Source organism: Canis lupus, chromosome 27, assembly GCF_003254725.2.
Source record: "Canis lupus dingo isolate Sandy chromosome 27, ASM325472v2, whole genome shotgun sequence".
Taxonomy (NCBI): Eukaryota; Metazoa; Chordata; class Mammalia; order Carnivora; family Canidae; genus Canis; species Canis lupus.
Window position 1 is genome coordinate 4,534,355 of NC_064269.1, and position 19,561 is coordinate 4,553,915.

The following is a 19,561-nucleotide window of genomic DNA, read 5'->3' on the forward strand; positions in this document are numbered from 1 at the left end:
CCTTTGGCCCAGGGCGTGATCCTGGAGACCCGGGATCGAATCCCACATCGGGCTCCCGGTGCATGGAGCCTGCTTCTCCCTCTGCCTGTGTCTCTGCCTCTCTCTCTCTCTCTCTCTGTAACTATCATAAATAAATAAAAATTAAAAAAAAAAAAATAAAAGTTGACTGACTTTTCATATGCATGTAGATTATGTCAGATATGATGAAATATCATTGATGCAAATACACGTAAAAATCTGGTGAGTTCTTTAAAGTTCTACAAATAGTTTCAATCTTTGATGATACTGCCCACAAGTAGGGTATTGCATAGTTTCAGCTATACTTCATCTTTGTCATATGTAAAAGAAAAAAAAAAAACAGGATTCGCCATATAATTTTGTGATTTGTGTTAATGCACATTTGCAGTGTTTCAAGTACCTAATATTTTGCTTTCTCTTTCTTGTTTTTCTTATTAATCTTTGGATTAAAAAAAATCCCTTGTCTCCCATGTAACTATCATTAGATCTGGGCTCTCCTTTCTTCTCATTTTGTCCTTATAAGGCTATCCTGTTTTATCACTTCCTGCTTCAGCTCCTGACTTTTTCTCTCTTCCCCTCTCCCTCTCCCGGGGTGGATGCTTTCTCCATGTGGCAGGGCTGTAACCATTCACAGCTGTCTGAAACGCCAGTGGACCAGGAGCAGCTTAGAGTTTTAACTTTCATTTTGCAAAGAACATGTTTGAATGTTTCAACAGGCAAGTTATAACTGGCACTTACCTCTTGTTCTTCTAGAACACTGAAAATCTCCCCCAGCACTGCAGGAGGGGGATCCTGACGGTGTTAAAGAAGAAGTGGGAGAACCCAGCACTGGGAACAGAGCCTCACCCAGACTCCCTGCGAAACGGCAGCACTGAGGTCAGACCCGGAGGCGACCATCCTCCGGGTGAAGTGGCAAGAAGCTCTGCCTCTGAGGCCGAAGCTGACCAGGAAGAAAGAGCCCACCCCAGACCTAGGCACGGATCACCTCCTGAAGCCCTAATTCAGTGTCCGTATCCCCGCACTGAGGGCAGTGAGCATCTTAAAGACCCCTCGAAAGAAAGTAAAAAAATGGAAACGTGTGTAGGAGAACCCAGGCATGAAGTAGGAAAACCTGAAATCAGTGAAAACACAGAAGGCGCAAACAAAATAGAGAAATACAATGTTCCGCTGAACAGGCTTAAGATGATGTTTGAGAAAGGTGAACCGACTCAAACCAAGGTAAGGACTGGGCCGGTTTCAAACCTTGAGAAAGCCAATTCAAGTAACGAAACAAAGCTCTTTTTCTAATCTAGACAGTTTGAGTGGTGGTCAGTATGTCTTTTGATTCAAACTTCAAGGAATTAACTAACAGTCTCGAGTTATTTACATGGAGGCTAAGATCTGCGGGTCTCTGACCCAGTTTCCCGTGAAATCAAGCACATACTGGGATTCAGGTTAGTATCTAGAAATGAAGGCAGTTTGGTGCCGATTGGATTTTGTGTTTTTGTACGCTTGCCCTTTTAATTTATCTTCCTGTGCCTTTTGTCATTTGTAGCTTTGGGGGTGGAATTACTGCTGAATCTTTCTCTGCTTGGACACAGCTGCAGGCTGAGTGTTAAGGCCAGAGTTTAACATTAAGACTGAGGCTTACTTGTCTCTATGCTAGCTGACTCCTTCTCTTCTCAACTTCCTCATCTGTGCCTTCCAACAAATGTTTTCTATCAGCTAAAATCCTCTCCCAGGCAAAATCAATGAGGATAGCCAGACTAGCTGTAGCCTTCAGGAGTTTTGACTTGCAAATGCACAGGGTTGCATTTTCCTACAACTGCTAATGAAATTTGATCCTTCGTGTGGATTGCAGACCGGGTACCCAGAGGGAATTACTTAACTAGAAAATGAGTTACATATGCTGGTGACTTATAACACAGTCCAGGGATGGCTGAACTGGTAAATTTTTCCAGTTTTCTCATACTTTCCTGCATATCTGGCTTTGTACATGGGGATGGTTTGTTATAACAGTCATTATAATGAAATAAACAGATCTGACAGGAAGCAAAGCCATCATTTTCTCTCGATTCCATCTAGATGGGAAAGCTGAAATTTTTTAAGCTAAATATTTGGCCCAAATCCCTACATGTGTGAAGTAATGGTATAAGACCTTCTTTCTGAGACAAAAATTCGATAACTCGTCTTATAATCATCGGTTAAGTCTGACGTGATTTAGTTAATCTCCTCCCATCACTTGCGGTGCCTATTGCTTTCCTGCCTAGAAAAAAGTTCTTGGGTGTTTAAAGGATCATCTATTTCGAGGATGTAGTAAGAATTTTTAAAGGTCTGCAAGCCTAGAACTCTTTCCTGTGCCTGAGTTTTAGCTCTATTTTAACACTGAAACCAGTTGGCAAGAGATGTAACCACAAAGCAGTTTTATGACTTTTCTTAAACTCTCATCCCTCTCAATTTTTAGCCCTCTGGGCCTGCCAATTCCTTTCTCCTTTAGAGTCTTAATAAAACAAAAAAATTTTTTAGTTTTCTTTTTCTTTTTTCTTTTTTTTTTTTTAATTTAAATAGGAAGAATTTTAAGTGGAAGGGGGAAAATGTCAGAAATCCTAAATAGAGAGGAAGGGGTTTTGTTGTGACTCAAAGCACCATTGTAAGCCTCCTCCTCAGAGACCCTGTTAGGGGCAGGACGGCTGATGTCATGCCAGCACACACAATGTCGATTCAGTGCAAAAGCCTAGTGCATGTCGAAACTGGCCTAAGGTAGGAAATGACTGGGATTGCAGCAAACAAAAATGCTGATTATGTGTAAGGATCTGGTGAGAGACTTTTTTTTCTCATAAATGTCTGATGAGAGATGGGTCAGAACAAGCCTATCACTTTGTGGCTGGTCAGAGTGAGAAAGAGTCCTCATATAAAGATCCTTCTAGATTTCTAATAGCACTGGGCAGGCAGCCTGATTTTTAATGGTATAGGAAAATAGGGGCCGAGGGGGGTGTGTCTAAGATTGACCTGGGCTTTTTTAGGTGCCTTTTAAAACTTCCTTATTAAATAGGCATTTGTCACTTAATGGACTGCTTAGTAAAACAGAGCTGCCCTTGGTTTTATAGCTGTTCCTAAATAAGCATCATTATCCATGTTAGAAATTGCTTAGTTTACTTTTAAAAAGTTTTCATCTAATATATTTTTTTTAATGTTTAAAAAAGTTTTGTCTACTTTAGCTTAAGGAATAACTAGTTTGAAACTGCATTGTGGTTATTGTTAACATAATTTCAGCTTTAATTAACATGGATACTGCTTTTTTTTTTTTAAGATTTTATTTATTCATTCATGAGAGACAGAGAGAGAGGGGCAGAGACCTAGGCAGAGGAAGAAGCAGGCTCCATGCAGGGAGCCCTATGTGTGGGACTCCAGGATCACGCCCTGAGCTGAAAGGCAGGTGCTCAACCACTGAGCCACCAAGGCGTCCCAACATGGATACTGCTTTAATCGGGAAGTTCTATAGCTGGATCTTTGGAAGGACGCTCTAAGAAATATGGGAGGGACACTAGAAATCTTTTTAGGAGCTAGAGCCTACAAGAAGGAATGTATATTTCAGAGCTAACAAATTAGTACCTTAGCGAGACAAATAGAGTAGGTACAAATTGTGTGAAACTTTGGTTCCGTAATTTTAGAGAACTGGACTGAATCTGAGCTGGGCGGGTCTGAGAGCACATAGATAATGGAAGTAAAAGGTCTAATGTCAAATCCTCCTAAATCTTTTTATCAGTTATTTACAGGAGACAAAGTTAATTGGCTTGAGCTGCCAATTCTTAGTCTCTCTTGCTCCCTTTGCCTGAGATGGTTTCTCTTCTTGTCTACTTTCCTTCCTGGTCTCTGCCCTCCTGTTTTTTTCCTCTCTCTTTGTGAAAAATCTCTTTCCATGACACCAAGAGGTGAATCCCCAAACTAGATTCTTTTTTTTTTTTTTAATTTTATTTATTCATGAGAGACAGAGAGAGAGAGGCAGAGACACATACAGAGGGAGAAGCAGGCTCCATGCAGGGAACCCGACGTGGGACTCGATCCTGGGTCTCCAGGATCACACCCTGGGCTGAAGGCAGCGCTAAACCGCGGAGCCACCGGGCTGCTCCCCATACCAGATTCTAATCCTCCATTCTTAACCCAAGCTTCAGACTCATCTTTTTGGTTGCCTGCCAGATCAGACATCGCTCTTTGAAAATCCCTTAGGCACTCACATTTAAGAAAGCTAAAAAAGAATCCATTGTCTTTCCTGCTTTACCCCCGTGTACCTTAATACATCTCCATGCACCAAATCTCCTTGTCAGTAAAACTTGGAATCAGTTCTTCCTTCTGCCTGCCTCCTCTCCCCAGTCACTTACTAAGTCATCTTAATAAGCCTACCCTCCACACATCTCTCAAGTATGCGCCATTCAGTCTGGTCCCATAATATTGCTATGACCTCTATCCAGCCTCTTTTCTTTCTTCACATCCATTCTCTACACTCTTGCGATTTATTTTTCTAAATAGAGTTGTAAATTTGTTGACTCCCTAGATCAGGAACTTTGATGCCCCAGGGTGCCTGGGTGGGACAGTCCATTAAGCATCTAACTCTTGATTTCTGTTCAGGTTCTGATCTCAGGGTCATGAGATCGAGCCCCATTTTGTGCTCCATGCTCAGCCCAGAGTCTGCTTAAGATTCTGTCTCCCTCTGCACCTCCTGCTCATTCTCCTCTCTCTCTCTCTCTAAAATAAATAAATATATCTTTAAAAAAAGAAAAGAAAATTTGATGCCTCAAAATTAATCCATATTCAATATTTGGTTCTTCCACAGTCTGAGCTCAACTTACCTTTTAGTCTCAGAGCAAGTCTTATACTTAAACCCTGGATCACTCCCCACTCTCTAAATCATTCACATCTATCCCCCCATCACTGACTTCTGAAATCTTACTCCTCGAGGTCTGTTAAAACTGTGAGAACTTACCTCAGTTTCTCTCAGATTAAATTAACCCTTCTCACTCTGCTATAGAATTTTCTTTTTACTTCTGTTTGGGCATTTATATTATGCTTCCCTTAATAATCATGTATAAATCTGTATACTCCTGGGGTCCTGAGTGGCTCAGTCAGTTAAGTATCTGAGTCTTGATTTTGGCTCAGGTAATGATCTTAGGGGTCATGGGTTCAAGCCCCCCCCCCCCCCCCCCCGTTGGGCTCTGTGCTAGGATTAGGGTGTCTGCTTGTCCCTCACACTCTGCTCCTACTCCCCTCTCCCCCATGCTCTTTCTGTCTCTAAAAAATAAAATATTTTTTAAAAATTTGTATATTCCTAAAGTCTGTAATTTCTTTCAAAGTAATGATGTTTTTCTTCCCCAGTGGTTAGTACAATGACTTAGCTCTTAGTGCTTATTTAATAAAAGGAAGAAACAAAGCTTAGAATTCAAATAGCTTATAAATAATAAGAATTGATTAAAGGCTTTTCCTCACTTTTTCTCTACTTTTAGTGAATAGATACATTATTCAGGTCAGATGGTTCAGTTGAACATGATAGTTCTAATTCCTAGAGCAAATGAGTGGTGGATGGACTAATATAACCTACCATCATTACTAGGAAAAAGACACACACACACACAGTGGCATATACTGAGGTGGTTTAGCAATCCTAACTTCATGTATATGTTGATCTGGATTTTATGTAGCTGAGGTAACTATTCTGGACATCCTTTTATGAAAAAGATAGCTGATTAACTAGACATAACTGATGTTCAGTTATCATCATGTTGACATTTGAATCCATAATCTTTAGAAGTCAGGATGTGGTTATTCAAAAATTAAGTACCACTTCTTTTATGCCCTGGAATGACCAAGCAATGTAAGGAGCATGTGACAGGCTCATTAAGTCTCACTTCTTCCTGTTTGATTCCATATTTGGTTCACACAAAGCCTTCGGTAGGAGAATAAAGGCCAGGTATTTGGATGACATATTTCTACCTTCATAACCTATTTAAAGTATTGTCTTTTGCTTGGGTCAAGATTGAACCACTTAGGTGTAATGCAAGAAAATAAGACTAGACTGTGGATATCCATTGATTCTTTGATACAAATGCGGAGTACTGCTTCTTCCATGAAGTGTTTCCATTTTCTAGGAGAAAACTTAGATAAAGAAATAAAGGAGAGAAGAAGAGCGAGAACCTCGTCACCAAAAATGATTGTTTCCTAAAACACGTAAACTCACTCATTTGCTCATTCTTCAGAGACTAATCAAGGATGGGAAGTTGTAAAGAGAAAATAATGAGAAAGTTTGCCCATAAGTGAAAAAAAAACTATTTAGAAATTTTTTTCTTTCTGATTTTTTCCCCACTATATGGTATATTTTAATGTGTCCAGTTAGTCATATTTTAATTACATTAACTTATATTACAAAGGCAAAACAGTACATTCAGCTAAAATAGGAGTATCTAAAATAAAAACAGAAGTTTCCTTTGTCCCAGCTCTTTTTTTTTTTTTTTTTTTTTTAAGATTTTATTTATTTATTCATGAGAAACACTGAGAGAAGAGAGAGAGAGGTAGAGACACAGGCCGAGGGAGAAGCAGGCTCCGTGCAGGGAGCCTGACGTGGAACTTGATTCTGGATCTCCAGGATCACACCCCAGGCTGAAGGTGGTGATAAACCACTGAGCCACCTGGGCTGCCCCCAGCTCCCTTTTCACTTGTTTACTACTTTTCTCCCTTTAGACTCCTAAGCCCTTAAATTTCCCTTAGAATTTGTTTCTCTTATCACCAGGATCATTATATGAATGGCTAGCACCAAAATACCAACAAAAGCTGCACTTGTTAATAGGAGAATAAAACCATCCTTCTTCAGACCAAAATTTTTGTGGTTTTCTTCTTGTAATTTCCTGGAAGTGACATTTGACATTTTGTTTAGCTTTCTGTAACTTGTATATAACAGTGTATACATGTTGGTGTACTGGAGCAAGCCCTTGAGAAAATAAGGCAACCAAGCTAAAGTCTGATCTGTGTTCACTAGATATTCTATCTATAGCCAACCAATCTATAATCTATATCATAGAAACAATTTATATTTGCCTTCTTGAAGAATGAGTAGGTGTCCATAGGAAATCTCTACATTGTTTCAAAATTATCCATAGCATTTTATTTTCTCCTTTCTTGGTTAACAAATATATGTGTTCTCTTATCCACTTACTGTTATGTTTTTTTTTTTTTAATCTAAGTTCAGTTTGCCAACATATAGTGTAACACTCAGTGCTCATCACATCATGTGCCCTCCTTAGTGCCCATCACCCAGTTACCCCATCTCTCCACCTGCCTCCCCTTCAGCAACCCTCAGTTTGTTTCCCAGAGATAAAAAGTCTCTCATAGTTTGTCTTCCTCTCTAATTTTTTTTCTGCATTTAGTTTCCCCTCCTTCTGTAATTGTCCCTTACACTATTTCTTATATTCCACGTATGAGTGAAACTATATGATAATTGTCTTTCTCTGATTGACTTATTTCACTTAGCATAATACCCTCTAGTTCCATTCACGTCAGTGTAAATGGTAGGTATTATTCCTTTCTGATGGCTGAATAATATTCCATTGTGTATATATATACCACATCTTCTTTATCCATTCATCTGCCAAAGGACATCTTGGTTCCTTCTACAGTTTGGCTATTGTGGACATTGCTGCTATGAACATTAGGGTGCAAGTGTGCCGTTGTTTCACTACATCTGTATCTCTGGGGTAAATACCCAGTAGTGCAATTGCTAGGTCATAGGTATCTATCTTTAGCTTCTTGAGGAACCTCCATACTTTTTTCCAGAGTGACTGCACCAGCTTGCATTCCCACCAACAGTGTGAGAGAGTTCCCCTTTCTCCACATCCTCACCAACATTTGTTGTTTCCTGTCTTGTTAATTTTAGCCATTCTCACCGGTGTAAAGTGGTTATCTCATTGTGGTTTTGATTTGTATTTCCCTGATGGCCAGTGATGTGGAGCATTTTTTCATGTACCTATTGGCTATGTGTAGGTCTTTGGACAGATATCTGTTCATGTCTTCTGCCCTTAATGTTATCTTAATAACATTTTTCTTCTGCTTTCTTAATGTCTTAAGTAAGTCATTTGAAATTATATTTCAAGAAGAATAAAATTCTGAGGATGTGCACAATTGGTATAAATTGCTATCTTAAAGTAATAATTTTAAGATAGACTTAGGAAAGGGACTTGAATAACTGTCAACATCACTATATGATCTAATATAGTCATCCTAATGTAGGGGAGTATATCTTTAATTTGCTAATCACCAAATCATAAATCTTAAATTTGACCCAACATTAAACCTCCAAATAGATACCTTGCTAGAGCTTTAAATGTCAATACAGTAACTGGTTTTGTTAAATAATCACAAACATTATCTTTGTTTTCTATCAGTGCCATCTTTCTCAAATATATTCTACTAAAAGTAACTTTGTACTGATTTATTATATTCATCTATGATTTGTATCTTCTATAATTTCAAAATGTAAGTACAATGCTCTCAGTGTTATTTTGACTGGTCTCTAGCAGATCATTTCTTTTTTTTTTTTTTTTTTTTTTTTTTAGCAGATCATTTCTGATAAAGATGTCACACCAGTACAAATTTAATTTTATTTACCCTTAATTAGTAACCGTAATTCTTTCAGCTTTCGTGGTAAGGTAATAATGGATCCAAGTGTAGAAATACTGGTCAAGGAATTCTGATATTTCTCACTGTTTGTTGTCCTAAATGACTGATCTTGATATGCTAACTGGAGACCAGTCACCTCTTTTCTGTTTACTTTCAGGCCATCTAACTACTGGTTTCAGGCCATCTGCTTACTGGTTTCTAGCCAGTTTCATTACAATAAAATGTGTTGAAAAGTTAAAAATAAAACAAAAACATGTTGAAAAGGAATGTCAAAGGACTGGAACATTCCATAAGCAAGATTGGCTCCAGTAGAGTAGCCAAAAAGACTTCACTTACCCCCTCAAATATGACCACCTTTATCTTTCTGGAATCAGACTCAGTCCTGGATTAGACGACATAGGTGTGTATATCCAGATGAACATATTAGTCATTTCCTCTAGTCTTCTAACTCATCAGTGAGTTACAGTGAGTGAAAAATCCCTATCAAAATCTTTGACATAAATCCTAGAACTGTACAGGACCATAAAGTTATTTAATCCAGCTCACTGCTCTCAGACAGTTAGGATATTAAAATCCTTAATGCGTAGATGGAAACAGCTGAGGTCAGAGAAGTTAACTGACACGCCCAATGGGATTGGCTAATTAATATCCGAACAAGGACTGAAATTGTTTAGTACCCTCTCTCTACCATGTAACAGTATCTTCATTAATATCATAACTGGGAGTGTGTGGGTGGCTCAGTTGGTTGAGCGTCTATCTTCAGCTCAAGTCGTGATCTCAAGGTCCTGGGATTGAGCCCCACATCAGGCTCCCTGCTTAGTGGAGAGCCTGCTCCTCTCTCTCCCTCTATTGCTCCCCCTGCTTATGCACGCTGTCTCTGTCAAATAAATAAAATCTTTTTTAAAAAGTTAAAATTAAAAAAATATTGTAATTATTTTTTTAGGTAAAAACAACTGGCCATGGCCTTACTTATCTGAAATCTAAGGAAACCAGGAAAAAATTATATATATATATATAAATATATATATATATTTTGGAGTTCGATTTGCCAACATATAACACCCAGTGCTCATCCCATCAAGTGCCCCCCTCAGTGCCCATCCCCCCATCCCCCCCCCCACCTCCCTTTCTACTACCCCTTGTTCATTTCCCAAAGTTAGGAGTCTCTCATGTTTTGTTACCCTCTCTAATTTTTCCCAGTCATTTTCCCTCGTGTCCCCTATAATCCCTTTCACTTTTTTATATTCCCTGTATGAGTGAAACCATATAATGATGGTCCTTCTCCAACTGACTTACTTCACTCAGCATAATACCCTCCAGTTCCATCCATATTGAAGCAAATGGTGGATAGTCGTCCTTTCTGAATGAAAGGATAAGTAATATTCCATCGCATATATAGACCACATCTTCTTTATCCATTCATCTTTTGATGGACACTGAGGCTCCTTCCACAGTTTGGCTATTGTGGACTTGCTGCTGTAAACACTGAGGTGCAGGTGTCTCGGTTTTTCACTGCATCTGTACCTCTTTGGGGTAAATCACCAGCAGTGCAATTGCTAGGTCATACAGTAGCTCTATTTTTAACTCTTTGAGGAACCTCCACACAATTTTCCAGAGGGGAAATGTGACCACCTTTGGTACCACTGTACCAGTTCACATTCCCGCCAACAGTGTAAGAGGGTCCCCCTTTCTCCACCAGGAAAAATTTAAAACATAGCAATTATACTCTCAAAGACTTTAGTTCTCCATCTTCCCTTTTCCCACATTTTATAGTCTTGTAACTGAATTAAAAGCATAGGGCAATGAAGAGAAGAAATACACTGGAATGCAAGAGATTTGTACGAAAACTCTTGAGTTAGAAGCTTGTCTCTACCTGCCCCCCACCCCTACCTCACAGTAAACCAGAGAGGAGAAGAAAAAGCCAAGTAAACCATGAAAAAACAGTGACTTTCACCAGGAAAAAAGAATAAAAGAACTGTGCACAATGATTCTTATCATTGCATAACTAGTTTTTACATGATTTTAGTCCCTGTGTGCTCAGTTTTGTTTGGTCTTTTTTTTTTTTTTTTTTTTTGGTCTTTTTTATATAGACCTTTCTATGTATTTTCCTAGTTCATGTGGTTATCTTTTTTATGGCAATTTAGTATTTCATTTATAGTTTAATCATGCCCCAGTAATTAGATATTTTTCTAGTCTAATAAAAAAAATTCTAAGCATCCTGGCAGAAACATTTTGTTTTTAGTTATTTTGATGGGAGGGCAGTATTATTGAGGTAATGTTCTCATGATCAAAAGCCATAATTCGGGGGTCCTTGGTGGCTCAGTCAGTTAAGCATCTGCCTTCGGCCAGGTCGTGATCCTGGAGTCCTGGGCTCCCTGCTCAATGGGGAGTCTACTTCTCCCTCTGCCCCTACCCCCTGATCATGTTCTCTTTCTCTCTCTCATGCTCACTCTCTCTCAAAATCTTTTTTTTTAAATCCATAATTCATTAAACATTCTTAAATATTTTCAGCTGATTCTCAAAAATTACACTATTTTAGGGCACCTGGTGACTCAGTGCTTGAGCATCTGCCTTTGGCTAGGGTCATGATCCCTGGGTCCTGGGATTGAGTCCCTCATCAGGCTCCCTGCAGGGAGCCTGCCTCCCCCTCTGCCTATGTCTCTGCTTCTCTCTTTCTCTGTGTCTCTCATGAATAAATAAAATCATTTTTAAAAATTATGCTACTTTATAACACTACTAGCATAATCTCAGGGCATATTTAATTCTCCAGCACCTTGTCAGCATTTGGTTTTTATCATTTTTACCTATTCATATCAATAAATATGAAGTATTGCCTCTCCTTTCTTTACTTTTTTCCCTAATTATATAAGTAACACATAATTTTTGTAGAATGCTTAGAAATACAGTAAACAGCGAAATCCCACAACCTGAATATAAGTGCTCCTTCAATATATATTATTTTTACTTAAAAGAGCTCCATCTTTTTTTTTTTTTTCCTGTTTTCTTCTACCTGAAGAAAGAGAAGTTTGGGGCAGCCCGGGTGGCTCAGCGGTTTAGCTCCGCCTTAAGCCCAGGGCCTGATCCTGGAGACCCAGGATGGAGTCCTACATCAGGCTCCCTGCATGGAGCCTGCTTCTACCTCTGCCTGTCTCTCTCTCTCTCTCTGTCTCTCATGAATAAATAAATAAAATCTAAAAAAAAAAAAAAAAAGTTTGTCTCTCAGTACTTTGAGAAATTAGAGCTAGGTTTTATTTACACCCTATGCACAGTTGAACAAAGTCCCATTTTCCCTAAAGATCATCCTTCCTCTACCCTTGACTTTGGAGGGATGAGAGTCTGAAGGAAGGTCAAAGTTGAAAGGTTAAAGGAAGTGACTGAGAGAGGTAGGAGGTAAATTAAAGTGTTGAGAATCAACTTTTAAATAGAATTTTTTCCTAAAAATTAGGGGCATAGGAAATCCTGCTTTTTACGTGGTATTTGGGACCCCACTTATTTTATTTTATTTAAGAAAATTTTCCAGACAAAAGAAATTCTACAGACTACTGGCTCAAAGCCCTCAGCTCTTTTTCTCTTATTGGTATGTGTTGATGCGTTTGGTTTATGGATTCTCAGAGTGTACTTTAAGGGGCCGTCCCACTAAGGAGAGTTACTATAGTCAGCTGACAGGAAGGAGGACTTGTGGGGTGGGGTGAGGCCAAGCCTTAGGAAATTCCAGAAAGTCTTAAAGTGTCTTGTCTTTTCTCCCTGCTTTTAATAGGCTCCCTCAGGCATCTGAGTAAACAGTGCTGAAATGTGATAAAAATGTGTTACAGAAGAGTATTTCAGTATCAGAATTCCTGGCTGTTGGGTATTTTTTTCTCTTTGTGTTCTTCTGCTTCCTTGAGAATTATTAGAGGAAACTCCTCCTTCTTCCTGTACCTCAGACTACTACTTGTAAAATGAGGATCACAAAATTTATTGTAAATGCATTTGAGTTTTTGTTATTCTCCATATTTGAGTGATTTGGAGTGAACTGGTATTGAAAGAAATGCTTAGTGCTTCATCTGGGATCTCATTAAAAGCTTTCCCATCTCAGAGTTGTGTTCCAGCATCAGTATAGCTGGATTTCCAGAGGCATTTCTCTCTCTTTTTCTTTAAGACCAAATGGCTTTGTACATTTACTTTTTTAGTGCTTGGAAGAAAAGAATTCAAGTACTGATAGCCTCATGTGTCAGAAGGCTTTAAAAAAGAAAAAGGCTCTTAACTTTATTTAACCTGAAGGTTTAAAGAAAGCTAGCAAAGATGGAAAATTTTATGCCTCTAAAACCAAAATAAGCCCCTGTCCTGGCAAGGCATATGTTCTGCTTCTAAATGGGTTTGCTCCCAGTAATGCCAGGGCAGGGTCTCTGCGTGAAACAGAGAGAGATTTGACTAAAGTACAGACAGAAAACTGAACTATCTGCAGTTGTGATACAACACATATTCTTGGAATCATATTTGAACTTTACCTTTAACAAAATATAAATATTTGAAATGATCCCTTTGTTCTTTTTTTTTTTTTAATTTTTTTATTTATTTATGATAGTCACAGAGAGAGAGAGAGAGAGGCAGAGACACAGGCAGAGGGAGAAGCAGGCTCCATGCACCAGGGAGCCCGACGTGGGATTCGATCCCAGGTCTCCAGGATCGCGCCCTGGGCCAGAGGCAGGCGCCAAACCGCTGCGCCACCCAGGGATCCCGATCCCTTTGTTCTTAAGGATACAGAACCCGTTCCCTTTTGCTTAAAAAAAAAAAAAAAAAAAAAAAAAAAAGTGTATTTCCAGGCTTTCCCCTTTTTGAGTCCAGAAAATTCTAATTTTTATAATAACCTTCTTACAGTGATGCAGCATTTGGAATATGTCTTTGGACTTTCCTTTAATTATCTGCAAATGAAAAATGCTTCGAAAATTTAAAAACGTGGATGGGGAAGGTGTCCTGCCAAATTTATCTTTTCATTTCAGCTGGTGATCTTCATTTCTAGATGGGGGGCTGCGCCTGGAGCACGAGTGTGTTGCATCATATGAGTCATGTGGATGTGGTTGATGTTGGTACATCTGACTTGAGTATGATATGGCAAGGTTAGAGTAGCTACAGCTTATTTTATTTTTTTAAATCAATTAATAACATAGTTAACAAAGCTGACTGGAGAGAAATTTTATTAAATGTATATCGAATTTGCAAGAAACTATTGCCATGGGTATGGTACAAACAAACTTGGCTCATGTTTTCTCTCTCCATTGGGGGCAGGGAAGGACTTGAAATAGTGCTAGTTCACAGCCTTAAACTTTACTGTGGAGTTATTAGTCCATTGAACTTAAAGGTTTAATAACAATGTTGAATACAGAATGATGCTGTTTTACTCTTTTGTCATACTAGATTTCAGGTATCTTTTCCCCGCTTCAAGCTATCTGGAAATAAACTGAGATTTGAATGATAGGATCTGGGTGAAGGTTTTCCTTACAAGCTGAATAAACATGACATATTCTGTGTGTACTATGTCTGGGAACATTCTGGCATGATCAATGGCCTCTTAGGTTACTTTTCCAGTCTTAAAAATTATAATTTGTGACTTTAATTAGACATCTACCCTAGAGATTAGAGAGATTAATGTAGTGATTTACAGGGATCACAAAATAATTTATTCAAAAAATCTGTACCATCCACATTTCTTTTTTTTTCTTTTTTTTTTTTTTTTTTTTTAACCATCCACATTTCTATTCAAAAAACAAAAATGTGGTCCCTACCCTCAGTCGGCTTCCAGTCCAGTAGAGGGGACACACAATAAGCATTGGAGTGGAAGTGTGACCAGGTACCTTGGAAAGAGAGGAAGGACTACTTAGATTTATGTAGGAGGGGTAAGGTAGACTTCACTGAGAATATGTTGCTCAGCCTCCACTGAGTCTTAAAACAACAAACAGAAGGATAAAAGGGCAATAAGGGGAAGGGAACTCATTTACAATCTCATAGACCTCCCAGCTTTTCCTGGAGGGTACAGGTTGAGGAAGGGAAAACTCAGGGGCAGTAGGGACTAGATGTGGAACTGGTGATCTTCTGTGACATAAGAAGCACTTTAGATTTAGTTCAAGGAATGATTAGGAATTTTTAAAGCATTTTGAACAAGAGAGTAATATAGCTTTACACTGGGAGATAATTGCAGCTATCACAGAGACTTGATTGGAAGGTGTAGAGGAACCAAATAGAAATGTGATACAGTAGTCCGGGGAGAAGATGAAGATGTGAACCAAAGCAGCAACCTCAGAAGGGAAACAAACAACAGATCCTGCCATCAGGACTTGATGATTTGGGAGACATGTCAGTGTCATCTGGGACATGAGAGTTCCCCTCCATGGCTGGTTAAAGTATTTCGTTTCCTGGTGAAGCTGGTTAGACAGTGATGATTACCAAAGAGAATTACCTATATAGAGTTACTTATTTCTCCCTGGGCACCTGTGAATATGTAGTACTTCATATTTATAATGCTAAAAACACATTCTGTGCAATGTAAGAACTAATATACAATCTCATCTCTTGTGGATTTTATTAATAAAGGGGATTTGCAGACCTCTTCTTTGAACATTCATCAAGATTTCCCATCTTCTGTTTAAAGCTTATGGCTGGGTTTTGTTTTCTCAGCAGATTCTTCGGACCCAGAGCCGTAGTGCAGGTGGGAGGAGGATCTCAGAAAACAGCTATTCTCTGGATGATTTGGAAATAGGCGCAGGTAAGCAATGTTCCGTGTGTGTGCGTGTGTGTGTGTGTGGTTCCCTACGAAGTACTCATCAGTAGCAATACCTTTTAGCCTCAAAGCCAATGTTTTTAGGGGAAGAGTGGCACAAATTAAAAGGAAATATTTGTGACACCCAACGGGTATCCTTGCAGGGTTGGGAGGGGAGCACTGCTGACAGTTTTGGCTCTACAGTCATCTGGGGCTTGAGGGCTGCCACGGATGGGCGGCAGTGTCCTCTGTCAAGATTTGTTATCCTGTATTACCAGTGGTAACATAACACCTTGAGAGCATAATTAATATGTTTTGAAGAGGGCATTTACAGGCATTTCACAAAAGAAAAAATTAACAGGAAAATCATCAGCCTCCTGGCAAAGAAATGCAAATTAAAATGGTGTTGAGATCTAGTTTTTAAACTGTATTAAATAAGCTGAGGTGTTTATGTAATACTCAGTTATGGTAAGAGTTCTCCTTTTAGTGGTGGGAAAGTAAGTACATATTACCTAGTAAATGAGTTACATTCCTGATTTCCTTCTGTGTACCTTTAATAGAAGAAAATGATCACACCAGAATACAATAGCCTAAAATTTAGAATCTTGAAACCATTCACATCACATTCTATCTTCTGATAGAGCATGTTATTTGTATGTTTCCAGGTCAGGTGTCATCCTCTACATCCAACGCAGAGAAAAGCGAGAATAGGCGAACTCTGGACTTACCACGCCTGTCAGAAACCTCCATAAAGGATCGAATGGCCAAGTACCAGGCAGCTGTGTCCAAACAGAGCAGTTCCACCAACGCTATAGTATGTGTTCCGTATCATCCATTCCCTCATCCAGCAAATGGTCACTGAGCACAGAAACTAGAGATGTCCCCCAGACTCTGACCTGAGAGCCCTGCTCTCTCCCTGGTCCCTAGGCATTCTCCTTCCATGGAAATCCATCCTACCCTAGCCTCATCCATAATTCTTATCATGTTCTAATCCTGACTTTGCTTTCCTAGGCCTCATTCCCACCCCACTCATTTGTTTGTGACATTATCATCCAGTAATATCATTGAGAGTTATCTCTTCTACTTAATTTTTTTGTTGTTGTGTAAAAAGTAGTAGTCTGTTAGTTTTAACAGAAACACTTATTTTTGAGGAAAAAAGGAGAGAATACTGGCGGGAAATATAGGATGGATTTGACATTAACATGGGATGGGGAGGTTTTTTGCAGGTTTTTTTGTTGATAGAGAATTCATAGGATGTAAAATGACATACAATTCAGTGATTTTTAGTACATTCACAAGGTCATGCAGCCATCATCACTAATTCCAGAACATTTCCATCACCCCAAAAAGAACCCCATACCTGTGTAATCACTCCCAATTCCCTCTCCCTTCATCCCTTGGCAACTACTAATCTGCTTCTTGTCTTTATTGATTTACCTATTCTGGACGTTTGTTTTTTTTTTATATTTGTTTATTTATTCATGAGAGACACAGAGAGGCAGAGACACAGGCAGAGGGAGAGATTTTATTCATTTACTCATGAGAGACAGAGAGAGAGGCAGAGACACAGGCAGAGGGAGAAGCAGGTTCCCTGCAGAGACCTTGATGTGGGACTAGATCCCAGGACCCCGGGATCATCACCACCTGAGCTGAAGGCAGTCAACCACTGAGCCACCCAGGTACCCTGAAGATACCTTTTTTTTTTTTTTCCAAAGATACCTTTTAAATGCCATTTACTCCTACATACACATGCATATAAACACTCTACATATGTATAGATATGGATCTCTCAAACATTTGTTCCTTCTGAGATTTCAAAACACAAGCCATGAATCTCTTGGTGTCCTATGTTGTTGTTGATTTTTAAACAAATTTGGAAGAATAGTATTGAATTTTATGTGTTCCCAGGCAGTCTAAAACCAGTACCTCTTAGAAATCATAGCTTGTATTCCAGAAGTTGAGCCTTCTTTTCCTCACATTATGAAGTATGCATTCTCCAGCAGTATTTATCAATGAATAATTTGATCCGGGCCATGAATAATTTCATCCTGAGTGTTCACTGTGGTTTTAAGAAGAGATGATGCGTCGAACTCGATTGTAAAGTGGAACACCACAGGCTCATTATTCACTGACCGTGTGAAAATGAGCAAGGTTAGACTTCTCTTAGAAAGCAGGTCAGGAGATACAGCAAGCAGGTGATTTTTGGAGCTTATTTCCCTTGTTTCAAGATTTTGCTGCTTCTCTGTGCCCTCCTGCTATAAACATTCCAACCAGGTGACTCCCTAAGTGGAAAAACCTGTTTAGTGACCTTTAAAAAAAAAAACCCCTCCCAACAGAGTTTCTGCATTACAGTTCTCCTGCTCTGTAAATTTTAAGAGTTGAAAAGTCTTTAGGAATTCTTGTAAAAAGTACATCTTATCTCATCCCAGAAGAATTTCTCAGGCCCCTTACAGAGGATGGCTCTAACAAGGCACACACTCTGGCAGTGATTCTGGAGACGGGGCTTCAAGATGGGGTCAGGAATGAGGCTGTCCTGATGTGTTCTGCAGCACTGGCTGCCAACTCCTCCTCAAGGATGCTCCTCAAGAGCCTTGTCCCTTAGCCTGGGATCCCACACCCCCATCAGCACACTCACCCCTTTTCACTGGCCCTGGGGCCATAAATTGCCTGTTTTCTCACCCTGGCTAAAGAATCACAGGGAACAGAAAGGTACAAGACTTTCAGAAAGGTAGTAAACTAAAGGTAGGAATTGTCCATATTCATCTACCACTATAGTAATTTTGGATCTCGTAGATAAAGTTAAATATTTTGCTCCAAGTGTTCTTTGCAAGGAAAAAAAAAGGTAATTAGGCTTACTCCTTATGACCATATTAATACCTGCTTTTTTATGTTGAGGTTCTGTTCTGAGAAGTAGAATAAGATACGTCTCTAGTACAATGTATGAATTTTATGCAAAAAGAAGCATGCTTTTGAAAGTCTCACAAAAAAGGGTTGTTTTATGGTATCATTAAATACAATTTCAGTTTTTATATGTATGCATCATCCCTGTCTCTCTTTCCAGGCCGAGCATTTATATATATGGTCAGTATATTTTCTTGATTATTGGCACTTGGCATCTCCTTTCCCCTGCTCCAGAATGGTCTTTTCTGATAAAACTCACAAGCTTTGCATTCCCACAAGCTCTGCTGCTAGAGGAGTGAATCACAAGAACATTGTATGCTGGGGGTGGTTTCTGTGTGTCTGTGTTGATGTGTCTGTATTCTAATGAGCATCCAGTTTTAGACTAGTGTACAAATATTTAACTCTGAGGTGGGTGTCCACAAAGCCGCTTTTGTCATTTCACTAGTCAATGGGTCTTGCTTGTGAGAATTAGGGGAATGTTTTGACCCAAAGCTTCTTAAAAGAACTTTTATTTTACATTCCAAATTTATTTAATAGATGTGCTATGAAGAGTGTAGAATTGTGAGATTTTTAAATTTTAGTTCACAGATTACTTTTATTTTGTAGAATGACTTGAGAGCCAATTGTGGTGAAATCAAAACTCATAAATTGGAGCAAAAGGAGAATGTGCCCCCAGATCCTGAGGTCTGCATCTCCCATCAGGCTGGAGAAAAGGTGGGTTGAAAAGTCTGATGTCCAGTTGCCAAAGGAGCATGTGTTCTAAATTAGATGCTTAAAATTAGAAACAACTCTAACTCTAGGCTGCAGAGTGTCTGGGAATTTGGTAACAGCTGCCAGGACAGATTGTCATTTTTGCAGGTCACATAATTTCAGTTGGGGAACTCTGCAACTTATAGCTGACCAAATAATGAACCTTCACTGGAAAATTCTTTTGCTCAGCAAATGATCAGATGGTGTGGAGCTAAAATCTGTTTTGATTAGAGATGATATCTTCAAGGAATTTATATATTCTTAATTTAACACATTTTATGCAAGACAATTTCATTTTTTCATTCAAACTATTTTGAAAGCTAGGCACCATGCTAAGTACAAACAATGCTAAGCTTAAAAGCTAAATATGAACAAACTATTCCATGTGGTCTTTATCTGCAAGGAAGCTAACAGGTAACAGGGTGGCTGTCATAAAGCAGTGTGGTAAGTGCTGTGAGAAGGCTCTGGGGCCATGGAAGCTCTGACTAATGACATTTAGCCTGACTTCTTCAAGAAGGT

At 39.1% G+C, this 19,561-nt stretch overlaps 1 protein-coding gene across 6 annotated transcripts in view; it reads left to right on the top strand.

Moving 5' to 3' along the window:
- The window catches only part of LIMA1 (LIM domain and actin binding 1), an 88,670-nt gene that overhangs the window by 52,639 nt on the left and 16,470 nt on the right, over positions 1–19,561 (top strand). For 3 of the 6 annotated variants that reach the window (XM_025477597.3, XM_025477599.3, XM_025477598.3), the window contains exons 4-7: positions 772–1,236; positions 15,310–15,397; positions 16,057–16,205; positions 18,899–19,006. In XM_025477597.3, coding sequence (XP_025333382.1) covers positions 772–1,236; positions 15,310–15,397; positions 16,057–16,205; positions 18,899–19,006 — 810 coding nt within the window. The remainder of the gene's footprint in view (positions 1–771; positions 1,237–15,309; positions 15,398–16,056; positions 16,206–18,898; positions 19,007–19,561) is intronic. The other 3 variants (XM_025477601.3, XM_025477602.3, XM_025477603.3) reach the window with 1 other exon arrangement.